The sequence below is a fragment of the Mustelus asterias genome, unplaced genomic scaffold, assembly GCF_964213995.1.
Source record: "Mustelus asterias unplaced genomic scaffold, sMusAst1.hap1.1 HAP1_SCAFFOLD_43, whole genome shotgun sequence".
Classification (NCBI taxonomy): Eukaryota; Metazoa; Chordata; class Chondrichthyes; order Carcharhiniformes; family Triakidae; genus Mustelus; species Mustelus asterias.
The window spans coordinates 2,030,268-2,043,670 of record NW_027590120.1 but is presented as its reverse complement, the minus strand read 5'-3'; the positions used below and the strand labels follow the sequence as shown (position 1 = coordinate 2,043,670).

The 13,403-nt window shown below is 45.9% G+C and overlaps 2 protein-coding genes across 2 annotated transcripts in view; one reads left to right on the top strand and one right to left on the bottom strand.

The window, feature by feature from the left end:
* LOC144482904 (uncharacterized) overlaps positions 1-13,403 on the top strand; it is an 88,365-nt gene that overhangs the window by 28,359 nt on the left and 46,603 nt on the right. The gene's annotated exons all lie outside the window — the stretch shown is intronic.
* Positions 1-13,403, bottom strand: part of LOC144482874 (uncharacterized) — a 51,898-nt gene that overhangs the window by 10,548 nt on the left and 27,947 nt on the right. The window contains exon 4 of the mRNA XM_078201713.1: positions 3,749-4,092. Coding sequence (XP_078057839.1) covers positions 3,749-4,092 — 344 coding nt within the window. The remainder of the gene's footprint in view (positions 1-3,748; positions 4,093-13,403) is intronic.

Below are 13,403 nucleotides of genomic sequence, written 5' to 3'. Positions count from 1 at the left end.
GTACAGCACAGGAACAGACCCTTCAGCCCACGATGTTGTGTCGAACATGATGCCAAATTAAACTAATCCCTTCAGCCTGCCCTTGGTCCATATTCCTCTATTCCTTACAAATTCATGTGCTTATCTAAAAGCCCATTAAACACCCCTACCACATCTGCCTCCACCACCGCCCGACAGCGTGTTCCAGACACCTACCACTCTGTGTGTAAAAAACTTACCCCTCACATCTCCTTTGAACTTTCCCCGTCTCTCCTGAAGTGCATGCCCCCTAGTAATAGACATTTCAACTCTGTGAAAAAGATTCTGACTGTCAACCCAATCTATGTCTCTTATCATTTTATAGACTTCTATCAGGTTTCCCCTCAGCCTCCACCGCGTCAGAGTAAATAACCCTAGTTTGTCCAGCCTGTCCTTATAGCTCACACCCTCTAATTCAGGCAGCGTCCTGGTAAACCTCTTCTGCATCCTCTCCAAATTCTCCACATCCTTCCTGTAATGCAGCGAACAGAACTGAATGTAATATTCTAAGTGTGGCCTAACCTAACTTTTATAAAGCTGCAATATGACATCCTGACTCTTGTACTCAATAAAGGCAAGCATGCCTTTGGGAGCTATGGACTTGAACCGCAAGATCCCACTGTACATCAATGCTGTTCAGGGGTCTGCCATTAACTGGATACTTACCCTGAACATTTGATCTCCCAAAGTGCAACACCTCACACTTCATAGAAATAGAAATCATAGAAACCCTACAGTGCAGAAGGAGGCCATTCGGCCCATCGAGTCTGCACCGACCACAATCCCACCCAGGCCCTACCCCCACATATTTACCCGCTAATCCCTCTAACCTACGCATCCCAGGACTCTAAGAGGCAATTTTTAACCTGGCCAATCAACCTAACCCGCACATCTTTGGCCTGTGGGAGGAAACCGGAGCACCCGGAGGAAACCCACGCAGACACGAGGAGAATGTGCAAACTCCACACAGACAGTGACCCGAGCCGGGAATCGAACCCAGGACCCTGGAGCTGTGAAGCAGCAGTGCTAACCACTGTGCTACCGTGTCCGGATTAAACTCCATCTGCCATTTCTCTGCCCATATCTGCAGCTGATCTATATCCCGCTGTATCCTTTGACAACCTTCTACACTATCTACAACTTCATCTAGCTTTGTGTCGTCTGCAAACTTAGTAACCCACACACCCACATTTTCAGCCAAGTCATTGATATATATACCACAAATAGCAGAAGTCCCAGAACAGATCCCTGTGGAACACGACTGGCCACGGACCCCCAGCCAGAAAACATCCTTGCATCACTATTCTCTGACTTCTATGGGCAAGTCAATTCTGAATCCAAGTGGCCAAGTCACCGTGAATCCGAGTCTTCCTAACCACAGACCACAGTCAGTAAGGATAGGCAACACCTCCTACCATGATCATCCTCAACACCGGTGCCCCACAAGGCCGTGTCCTCAGCCCCTCCTATATTCCTTATACACCTATGACAGTGTGGCCAAATTCTCCTCCAACTCAATTTTCAAATTTGCTGATGGCACCACTGTAGTGGGTCGGATCTCAGACAATGACAAGATGGAGTGCAGGAAAGAGATAAAGAACCTGCTGAATTGGTGCGACAACAATAATCTCTCCCTCAATGTCAACAAAATGAAGGAGATTGTCATCGATTTCAAGAAGCGTAGTGGAGAACATGCCCCTATCTACGTCAACAGGGACGATACGGAAATGGTCGAGAACTTCATGTTTTTAGGTGTCAAGATCACCAACAACCTGTCCTGGTCCCCCCATGCTGACACTATAGTTAAGAAAGCCCACCAATGCCTCTACTTTCTCAGAAGACTAAGGATATTTGACACATCAGCTATGACTCTCACCAACTTTTACAGATGCACCATAGAAAGCATTCTCTCTGGTTGTATCACAGCTTGGTATGGCTTCACAGCTTGGTATGGCTTCACAGCTCCAGCGACCTGGGTTTGATTCCCGGCTTGGGTCACTGTCTGTGTGGAGTTTGCACATTCTCCTCGTGTCTGCGTGGGTTTCCTCCAGGTGCTCCGGTTTCCTCCCACAGTCCAAAAGATGTGCGGGTGAGGTTGATTGGCTATGCTAAAATTGTCCTTAGTGTCCTGAGATGCGTAGGTTAGAGGGATTAGTGGGTAAAATATGTAGGGGTATGGGGGTAGGGCCTGGGTGGGATTGTGGTCGGTGCCGACTCGATGGGCCGAATGGCCTCTTTCTGTGCTGTAGGGTTTCTATGATTCTATGATTTCTATGATTCTGCTCTGCCCAAGACCACAATAAACTACAAAGGGTCAGGACACATATTAATGGACTCAAGAGCAGCTTCTTCACTGCTGCCATCAGACCTTTGAATGGACCTACCTCACATTCAGTTGATCTTTCTCTGCACCCTCGCTCTGACTGTAACACTACATTCTGCACCAGCTTCTTTCCTTCTCAATGAATAGATTATCCATTTTACTGTAATTTCCCTCACTGTGTGAGCATGTGCAGTGTGTTTAATTGGATCCTGATTGTTTTGAACTCAGTTTCTCTCTGGAGTGTGTGTCAGTGCCTTGATGATGTCACAATGTTGTCTCAATCCCCTGGCCACATTAACCATTTCATCTCCTGCTGTGTCTCAAGTAGCTGTGTGTGTTTGGGACCCGCTCTTCACTCCATCTCACCATGAATTTAGGCTTGCTATTTTTCACATGTAACAAATCACATCTGTACACTCACTCCAGTATCCCAAAATCATGTCACACATTCTTAACTCTCAGATTTGCTGATGAAAAGATCAAAGTGAGTGTCTGTCTTTCTTATCTCCCCCTGTTATGGTGCTGATATTTCATGTAGTGGCCGGGCTTTCAAATGTGGATTTTTCTAAAACAAAGTTTATGGACAAAGTTGTAAATATCTCCCAGAGAAAGTGATCAACTTATTCATCCCATCAACACATTCCAGACTTTCACTAGACTGTAGGTGGATACCAGATTGATATATTCCATTCAACCACACCCAAGGTGAGTTATTCCAATTCCTTTATTGTCCAGGACAATATATTCACAATATCTTTAAAACAGAAATTAAACATTCCCATTTGATTTCACATATTAACATATTCTGTTAGTTTGTTCTTTATTGTCAATGTCAGGCTGGGGTTGTTTCCCTTGGAGCAAAGGAGGTTGAGGGAAGATTTGATAGAGGTGGACAAGATTCTGACAGGTTTAGATAAGGTGGACAAAGAAAAGCTGTTCCCATTAGCTGATGGGACAAGGAAGAGGGGGCCGCAGATTTAAGGTTCTGGATCAGAGGCGTGGAGGGGGTGGGAGGAATGTGATGAAGAATATTTTGATGCAGCGAATGGGAATGACCTGGAACTCGCTGCCTACGAGGGTGGAGGAAGTGGAGACAATAAACAATTACAAAGGAAATTGGATGGACATTGGGGGGTTTCAAACAGAAATGCTGACTAAATATCTCTGAACTTCCTCACACCCTGTCACTCTGTGATCCTTGTGAAATTTAAAACCAGGTATTCGCAACAAGACTCAAAGAGCATCAGCCCACTGGAGGCAAAGTCATGAGACCGGCCAGTCCAGCAGAAAGAAACCCTCCGACCCTCCCCATTGACCAACTGTGAGAATGAACAAAATGCAGTCCTGGATATAATTGAGAGCAGAAACAATAACAGCAGAATCCAACCCCTGGAATCACTTGTGAACTCGCTGGTGTGTCCGCAGGTGGGATGAAACTCTGAATCCCTTCCCACACTGAGAGCAGGTGAACGGCCTCTCCCCAGTGTGAACTCGCTGGTGTCTCCGTAGGTCAGATAACTGAATAAATCCCTTCCCACACTGAGAGCAGGTGTGTGGTCTCTCCCCAGTGTGAACTCGCCCGTGTCTACGCAGGTCAGATAACTGAGGAAATCCCTTCCCACACTGAGAGCAGGTGTGTGGTCTCTCCCCAGTGTGAACTCGCTGGTGTAACTGCAGGTGAGATGACTGACTGAATCCCTTCCCACACTGAGAGCAGGTGAACGGTCTCTCCCAAGTGTGAACTCGTTCGTGTGTCTGCAGGCAGTATAACTGAGTGAATCCCTCCGCACACTGAGAGCAGGTGAATGGTCTCTCCCCAGTGTGGCTGCACCGATGAGCTTCCAGCTCTGATGGGACTCTGTACCTCTTCCCACAGTCCACACATTTCCATGGTTTCTCCATGCTGCAGGTGTCCTTGCCTCTCGCTTGGGTGGACAATCAGTTGAAGCAGAACACGAGTACAGTCTCTATGGGCTGGGAATGGTGTTATATTTATTCAGGCTGTCTAACCGGTTAAAGCTCTTTAGTCAGTGCACTGGAACACTCTCACTCGAGTGTGGCAGTGTGTCGGTGCTTTTCCAGTCACACTGATGTTTGAAATATTTTCAAATTGACAGACTGGACAATCATTTCTCCTTCTAGATTCAAAGGCCGATGATATTCAGGTCCCAAGGAATATGACTGTCAGATCTAGACGTGACGTTTGAGACTTTTGCTTGTGATTCCTCTTTCAATATCCTGTGAAATGAGTTTACAAAATTCAGCAGTGTCAGTGCAGGATAGAAATTCAGAACAGTTATTAAAACTTTCTATGAAACATTCTTTCCTCTCTCATTCCCTTTTAAACTATTCAATGAGATAATTCGTTCATCTACCTCAGCATCATTCTCCCCACACTAAACCCATATCCCTTGATATCTTCAATATCTAGAAACCAATCAATCTCTCTCTTGAAAATAGTTGATGACTGAGGCTCCACTGTCCTCAGGAGTTGAGAATTCCAAAGCTTCCCAACATCCTTGAGTGAAGAAATCCCTCCTCATTTTAACTTTCTCTCCATCTTTCTACCTGTCGCCCATAACCCTTGACACCCTTGTCAATCACAAATCTGGCTAACTCATCCTGGAATATATTCAATGATTCTCAGCCTCTTCTGGTCCCTGTGAAAGAAAAATCCAAAAGACTAACAACCTTCTGAGGGAAGTCGAAAATATATAACGTAGCTACAGTTCCATATTACAAGTCTATGGATTCTATTTAAAAATGAATCTGGATGGGTACTTGAAGGAAATAAATTTGCAGGGGAACGGAATATAGAGGGGAATGGGACTGGATTGTTCTACAGAGAGTCGGCATGGACTCGAGTTACCAAATGGATTCCTTCTGTGCTGTAATGGCTCTATGACTGGAAATACATAACAGCAACAGCATTATATTACAAGACTAGAAATAATAAATGTATTTGTTACAGGACCACAAATAATATATCTAATCTGTACCATATAACAACACTAGATATATCTCGTCCTATATTAATTTACTTTCCACTTAAATGTCAGCCATCTACTGGGGAAAGATGCCCTTTAATTGTGAACATTAGGAAAGAGACCATCCTTTTAGCCAGACAAATAAATGTGTCAAGCTGAGGGAGCAAAGGATGTCAATGTCTTTCAGAGAGAGAGAGACCTGGGCCAACCTTTCCAGAGTCTGCAACCTCCCTGAATTCACTCCCTTTCCCTTCAGTTGCTGTAAGTGGGCACGGTGGTACAGTGGTTAGCACTGCTGTCTCACAGCGCAAGGGACCCGAGTTCGATTCGCGGCTTGGGCCACTGTCTGTGTGGAGTCTGCACGTTCTCCCTGTGTTTGCATGGGTTTCCTCCGGGTGTTCCAGATTTCTCCCACAGTCCAAAGATGTGCTGGTTAGGTCATTGACCCGAACAGGCGCCAGAGTGTGGCGACTAGGGGAATTTCACAATAACTTCATTGCAGTGTTAATGTAAGCCTTACTTGTAACTAATAAATAAACTTTAAAAATTTGAAGTTCCCAATTTACCCAGAATGAGAAAAGAAATGGAAAGAATGAGAAAATAAAGTGTTTTACTTACAGAGACAGGAGGAAGTTTCAGTCTGTCTGAAGCTCAATCTTCATTCACACAAAGCCCACGTTCTGATTGGCTGGAGGACCAGGGTCCTTCCGGTCCTCCAACTCTTCCCATTGGTCAACACCTCAGCAAGAAGGTCAGGAGGTTAGGCGCACCCCGCACATGGGCAGTTGCTCCTCTCCTTTGGACATGCGCAGTCCTGGGCCAGTGGGAGGGGGAGATCACCGAACGGCTTGTCGCTCTGGCCGGAGCCGTCAGCCAGTTGCCTGGAAACCTTGGCTCGATGTGGTGTAGGGGGAGGGGAACAATGGGTGGGGGCGGGGCTCCCGGGTCCGCCCGCCCGGGCCTGCGCATTGGAACCCGGAGACGTCACCGCGGAGCAGAGTGATTCCTATTGGCTGATTCAGGCAAAGCTCCATTGTGACATCACAATGCGGAAGTTGTCCAATGAGCTTCAGAGTGAAACTTCCTCCTCTGGACAACATCTGGGAGGAAATCAATGTTTCCCCCTTTCCATTTCTTTTCTCATTCTGGGGGAAATTGGGGACTTGCAGCAACTGAAGGGAAAGGAAGTGAATCCAGTCGGTATATTCCACACATTTTTAGTCCAGTAATTTAGATATCTGTCTGGCAGCCTGCATGGAGATTTCCAGCTCTCTGTGTCCAGGACAGGAAGCAGTGAGCATGGATCTGTCAATCAGCCTCAATCAGCACCTTCAGGAGAATTGGGAGGGTGAATATTAGATACAGCAGAGTGAGAATGGAGGGAGAGTGTGTGGGATGGAGATTTACAGCCTTTGGGTAATGAGAGAGGAAAGAATGTTCCATAGAAACTGGAATTGTCTGTTCTGAATTTCTATCCTGTACTGACACTGATGAATTTTGTAAATTCTTTTTGCAGGATATGAGAAGGTGAGGATTTACAGACAGAAATCTCAAACTAAATGTCACTCTATTCATTGGGACCTGAATGCTATTGGCCTTTGAATCTAGAAGGAGAAATGTTTCTCTGTCCTGTCTGCTTCAGAAGGTTTTGAACATCAGTGTGACTGGAAAAGCACCGATACACACACACCTGACTGAGAGTGTTCCAGTGCACAGACTGAAGAAAGAGCTTTAACCAGTGACACAACTGAAAAAAGCATCTCAGCAGGGAGAACATCATTGCTGCGTTCTGTGTCAGACTTAATTGATGGTCTAACCTGGAGAGTCACAAGGACACCAGCACCATGGAGAAACCGTGGAAATGTGGGGACTGTGGGAAGGGATTCATATTCCCATCTCACCTGGAAATTCATCGACGCAGTCACACTGGGGAGAGACCGTTCACCTGCTCTGTGTGTGGGAAGGGATTCGCTCAGTTACCCAACCTGCTGAGTCACAATCTTGCTCACACCCCGGAGAGACCGTTTAAATGGTCTGACTGTGGGAGCGGATTCAAAAGCTCTCAGGTACTTAGGGTCCACCAGCGCATTCACACTGAGGAGAGACCATTCAGCTGCTCTCACTGCACAAAAAGATTTAGAACATCATCCAACCTGCGGGTGCACCAACGAGTTCACACCGGGGAGAGACCGTTCACCTGCTGTATGTGTGGGAAGGGATTCACTCAGTCATCCCAGCTGCTGAAACACCAACGAGCTCACAAGTGATGACAGGGATTGGATTTTGCTGTTATTGCTGCAGTTAATCACATCCAGGACTGAGCCATGTTCATTCTGACAGTGGAGTGGGAGGATTGGAGTGTTTCTTTCTGCTGGACTGTGCGGTCTCACAACTTGCCTCCAGTTGATGCTCTTTGAGTGTTGGTTGTGAAAACCTATATATTTCACATGGATCACAGAATCAAAGGGTTGTTTAGAGGGTAAAAGACATTTAGTTTACATTTTAATGTGGAATCTGCAGGCTAAGTTGCCATAGTGATGGGCTGTGGCCATCAGAGATTTCATTTGTTGAATGTATCTGGCTGTTTCTCACTGAAGGCAGTTACAGATTTGGTCTTGTGTAGTCGGTCTCTCTTTCGCAGTTGGTGAGGGGGGAAGAATGCGGGTTGATTTACCTGGCTCAAAGCCAGAGGGAGAAATCTCCAGTGAACCTCAGAGTGAGAGGCAGTTATCCTTGTGGCAGGAAGCAGTGAGCTTGGAAGGAGCTGAGGTGAAGCTGCGGGAGCAGGCTGGGGAAATGCCTAGCAGTGAGGCTCAGGCTGGAGCTGAGGATCTCACAGTCATGGGGTCTTAACAAAATTCTGACAGGTCAAAATAACCCCAATTACCCATTAGTAATGTAGATTTCATATTGGGTAATGACAGAGCGGGCAGTATCGTGTTTCCACAACCTGGGAAAGTGGGCCACAGTTCAGAGATTATCCCTGTGAGTAAAACCTCCTCACCTATTTGTAATCCAGTTAAACAAAGAACTGATTTAAGTAGAAATACTGAAGTACCCACCCAGCGATGGACAGGACAGAGGCAGCAAAACTATCTGCAGAGACACAAATTCAACATTCTCAACAGGAAGGACTAAGAACTCAAAGTGACCCTGAAGGGTTAATAACACCAACCATTGAATGGAGTGTGCCTGTCAGAGCTGGAACAATACAGGACACAACAGCAGGAGTTCAGTCAAATACACTCAGATTGAGGAGAATGGCACCAGGGATGAGGGACTTCAGAGAGATTGGACAAACTGGAATTGTTCAGTTTTGATCATGGAGTGATTCGTACAGAGAAGGAGGCCATTCAGCCCATCGATTCAGTGTCACCTCTCTGCAGAGGAATCCAACGAATCCCATTGCCCAATTCCATCCCTTTAATTCATCAAATTCATCCAAGTGCCCATTAAAGTTCCTGTTCAAATTGTTTATTGTCTCTGCTTCCTCTACCCTTTTCAAGGTTATTCCCACTAGCTGTGGAAAAATATTCTTCCTCACATCCTCTCCTGCCTCTCTCAACCAAAACCTTAAATCTGTGACCCCTTGTCCTTGTCCCGTCAGCTAATGGGAACAGCTTTTCTTTTTCCATCTTATCTAAACCAGTCAGAATCTTGTCCACTTCTGTCAAATCTCCCCTCAACCTCATAGAAACATAGAAAAACTACAGCACAAACAGGCCCTTTGGCCCACAAGTTGTGCCGAATATATCCCTACCTTTTAGGCCTACCTATAACCCTCCATCCTATTAAGTCCCATGTACTCATCCAGGAGTCTCTTAAAAGACCCTATTGAGTTTGCCTCCACCACCACTGACGGCAGCCGATTCCACTCACCCACCACCCTCTGTGTGAAAAACTTCCCCCTAACATTTCCCCTGTACCTACCCCCCAGCACCTTAAACCTGTGTCCTCTCGTAGCAGCCATTTCCACCCTGGGAAAAAGCCTCCGAGAGTCCACCCGATCTATGCCTCTCAACATCTTATACACCTCTATTAGGTCTCCTCTCATCCTACGTCTCTCCAAGGAGAAAAGACCGAGCTCCCTCAGCCTATCCTCATAAGGCATGCCACTCAATCCAGGCAACATCCTTGTAAATATCCTCTGCACCCTTTCAATCTTTTCCGCATCCTTCCTGTAATGAGGCGACCAGAACTGAGCACAGTACTCCAAGTGGGGTCTGACGAGGGTCTTGTATCGCTGCATCATTATCCCCGGACTCCTAAACTCAATCCCTCGATTGATAAAGGCCAGCACACCATACGCCTTCTTAACCACCTCCTCCACTTGCGGGGCCGATTTTAGAGTCCTATGGACGCGGACCCCAAGGTCCTTCTGATCCTCGACAGTACTAAGAGTCTTTCCCTTTATATTGTACTCCTTCATCCCATTTGACCTACCATTTATCTGGGTTGAAGTCTATCTGCCACTTGTCTGCCCAGTCTTGCATCCTATCTATGTCCCTCTGTAACTTCTGACATCCCTCCAGACTATCCACAACCCCACCAACCTTCGTGTCGTCGGCAAACTTGCCAACCCATCCCTCCGCTTCCTCATCCCTCCGCTTCCTCATCCAGGTCATTTATGAAAATGACAAACAGCAAGGGTCCCAGAACAGATCCCTGGGGCACACCACTGGTGACCGACCTCCATTTCGAAAAAGACCCATCTATACCCACTCTCTGTCTCCTTTGGGCAAGCCAGTTCTGGATCCACCGGGCAGCAGCCCCTTGGATCCCATGCCCTCTCACTCCTTTGCCCCAAGGAGAACAAGCCCAGCTTCTCCAACCAAACCTTGTTGTTAAAATCCCTCATGCCTGGAACCGTTCTGGAAAATCTTCTTGACACCCTCTCAAGGAGCCTCACATCCTTCCTAAAGTGTGGTGACCCAGAACTGGACGCAGAACTGGAGTATCTCTGTCCCATCCCCTCACACTTCTCTGTATTGAATTCCATCTGCCACTTCAGAAAATGTTGAGGAGATTTAAGTGTTAAACTAAACACACAGAGGAGACACTGCTTTCTTTAATACATCACCACAATCGAAGATAATTACTCTCCCTTTAAATGCACACAAGGCAGATAGAGCACAGAAGGAGGCCATTCGGCCCATCATGCTGATGCTAGCTCTGTGAAGAGCTATTCACTTAATCCCATTGCCCTGCAATTTTCTTTTCCTTTCAAGAATCTGTCCAGTTTCCTTTTGAAAGATTTGGTTGAATTTGCTTCCAGCAGGTTTTCAGACAGTGAATTCCAAATCACAATGATTTGCTGTGCTTTTAAAACAATAATTTTGTATATGTTGTGTTTAGATTTTGACAGAGAATTGAGAACGGTGTGACACAAGAGGTTATAATCCTGTGGTGCAGAAAATGGAATGGGCGTTGGACTAATAGAGACAGGAAGGTGCTGGAGGACTGACTAGGAATTGGGCCTCCAACCAATCGGGGCTGACCCGATGGGATGACCGGTGCTGATAGAACATAGAACATTACAGCGCAGTACAGGCCCTTCGGCCCTCGATGTTGCGCCGACCAGTGGAACCAATCTAAAGCCCATCTAACCTACACTATTCCAATATCATCCATATGTTTATCCGATGACCCTTTAAAAGTCCTTAATGTTGACGAGTCCACTACTGTTGCAGGCAGGGCGTTCCATGCCCTTACTACTCTCTGAGTAAAGAACCTACCTCTGACATCTGATCTATATCTCTCACCCCTCAGTTTAAAGCTACGTCCCCTCGTGCTAACCATCACCATCCGAGGAAAAAGGCTTACACTGTCCACCCTATCTAATCCTCTGATCATCTTGTATGCCTCTATTAAGTCATCTCTTAACCTTCTCTCTAATGAAAACAGCCTCAAGTCACTCAGCCTTTCCTCATAAGAACTTCCCACCATACCAGGCAACATCCTGGTAAATCTCCTCTGCACCCTTTCCAATGCTTCCACATCCTTCCTATAATGTGGCAACCAGAACTATACGCAATACTCCAAGTGCAGCTGCACCAGAGTTTTGTACAGCTGCAACATGACATCATGGCTCCGAAACTCAATCCCTCTACCGATAAAAGCTACCACACTGTACGCCTTCTTCACAACCCTGTCAAATGATGGTGGTGTAACCCCCGGGGTTCAGTGTCCTTGTGTCCAAAGCAGGGAGTCACGGGAACAGGGTACAAAGGAACTGAAAATAAACTATTTGGGTCCAGAACATTGTGAACATCCTTTTACTCTGGTTATCTTTGATCCTCAAGTCATTTTCTGTTTGTTTTAACCATGTTCTGTTTCATTAATAAACTTTTATCAGTAAAAATATTTGATTGTTCTGGACTTTTCCTGATGAGATTGATGCACTTTAGGGAAAGTGGGTGAGAGGGGTTGGCAGGCTCTTTAACAGAAAGTGAGTCCCTCTGAAGTAATTGGCAAAGGAGCCAGAGGGGGAGATGGGATTTTATTTTTGACACAGCGATGTTAGAAAATGGGATTCAGAGAGTCAATTAACCCTTTCTCCCCTTTTCCCAAACTCTAAAATGATTCCCAGTGATAACCCTTATTGGTGACAGTGGTTAGATTTTATTTAGTATCAATAAGAGCTGACACAGGCTAATGTCTGAGCAGTAGTCATAGAGTCAGAGAGGTTTACAGCATGGAAACAGGCCCTTTGGCCTAACTTGTCCAAGCGCCCTTTTTTTAAAACTCGTAAGCTCATCCCAATTGCCTGCATTTGGCCCATATCCCTCTATACCCATCTTACCCATGTAACTGTCTAAATGCTTTTTAAAGAACAAAATTGTACCGCCTCTACTACTATCTCTGGCAGCTTGTTCCAGACACTCACCACCCTCTGTGTGAAACGATTGCCCCTCTGGACACTTTTCTATCTCTCCCCTCTCACCTTAAACTTATGCCCTCTAGTTTAGACTTCCCTACCTTTGGGAAAATATATTGACTATCAAGTTGATCTATGCCCCTCATTATTTTATAGACCTCTATAAGATCACCTTTCAGCCTTTTATGCTCCAGAGAAAAAAGTCCCAGTCTATCCAGCCTCTCCTTATAACTCAAACCATCAAGTCCGGGTAGCATCCTAGTAAATCTTTATGTCACTCTTTCTAGTTTAATAATATCCTTTCTATAATAGGGTGACCAGAATTGCACACAGTATTCCAAGTGTGGCCTTACCAGTGTCTTCTACAACTTCAACAAGACATTCCAACTCCTGTATTCAGTGTTGTGACCAATGAAACCAAGCATGCTGAATGCCTTCTTCACCACTCTGTCCACCTGTGACTCCACTTTCAAGGAGCTATGAACCTGTACCCCTAGATCTCTTTGTTCTGTAACTCTCCCCAACGCCCTACCATTAACTGAGTAAGTCCTGCCCTGGTTCAATCTACCAAAATGCATCACCTCGCATTTATCCAAATTAAACTGCATCTGCCATTTGTCAGCCCACTGGCCCAATCGATCAAGATCCCGTTGCAAGCCAAGATAACCTTCTTCACTGTCCACTATGCCACCAATCTTGGTGTCATCTGCAAACTTTCTAACCATGCCTCTTATATTCTCATCCAAATCATTAATATAAATGACAAATAACAGTGGACCCAGCACCGATCCCTGAGGCACACCGCCGGTCACAGGTCTCCAGTTTGAAAAACAACCCTCTACAACCACCCTCTGGCTTCTGTCAAGGAGCCAATTTTGTATCCATTTCGCTACTTCACCCTGTATCCCGCGAGATTTAACCTTATACAACAACTTACCATGTGGTACCTTGTCAAAGGCCTTGCTAAAGTCCATATAGACAACAGCAACTGCACTGCCCTCATCTACCTTCTTGGTTACCCCTTCAAAAAACTCAATCAAATTTGTGAGACATGATTTTCCACTCACAAAGCCATGCTGACTGTCCCTAATCAGTCCTTGCGTCTTTAAATGCCAGTAGATCCTGTCTCTCAAAATACCTTCCAACAACCTACCCACCACAGATGTGAGGCTCACCGGCCTGTAGTTCCCAGGCTTTT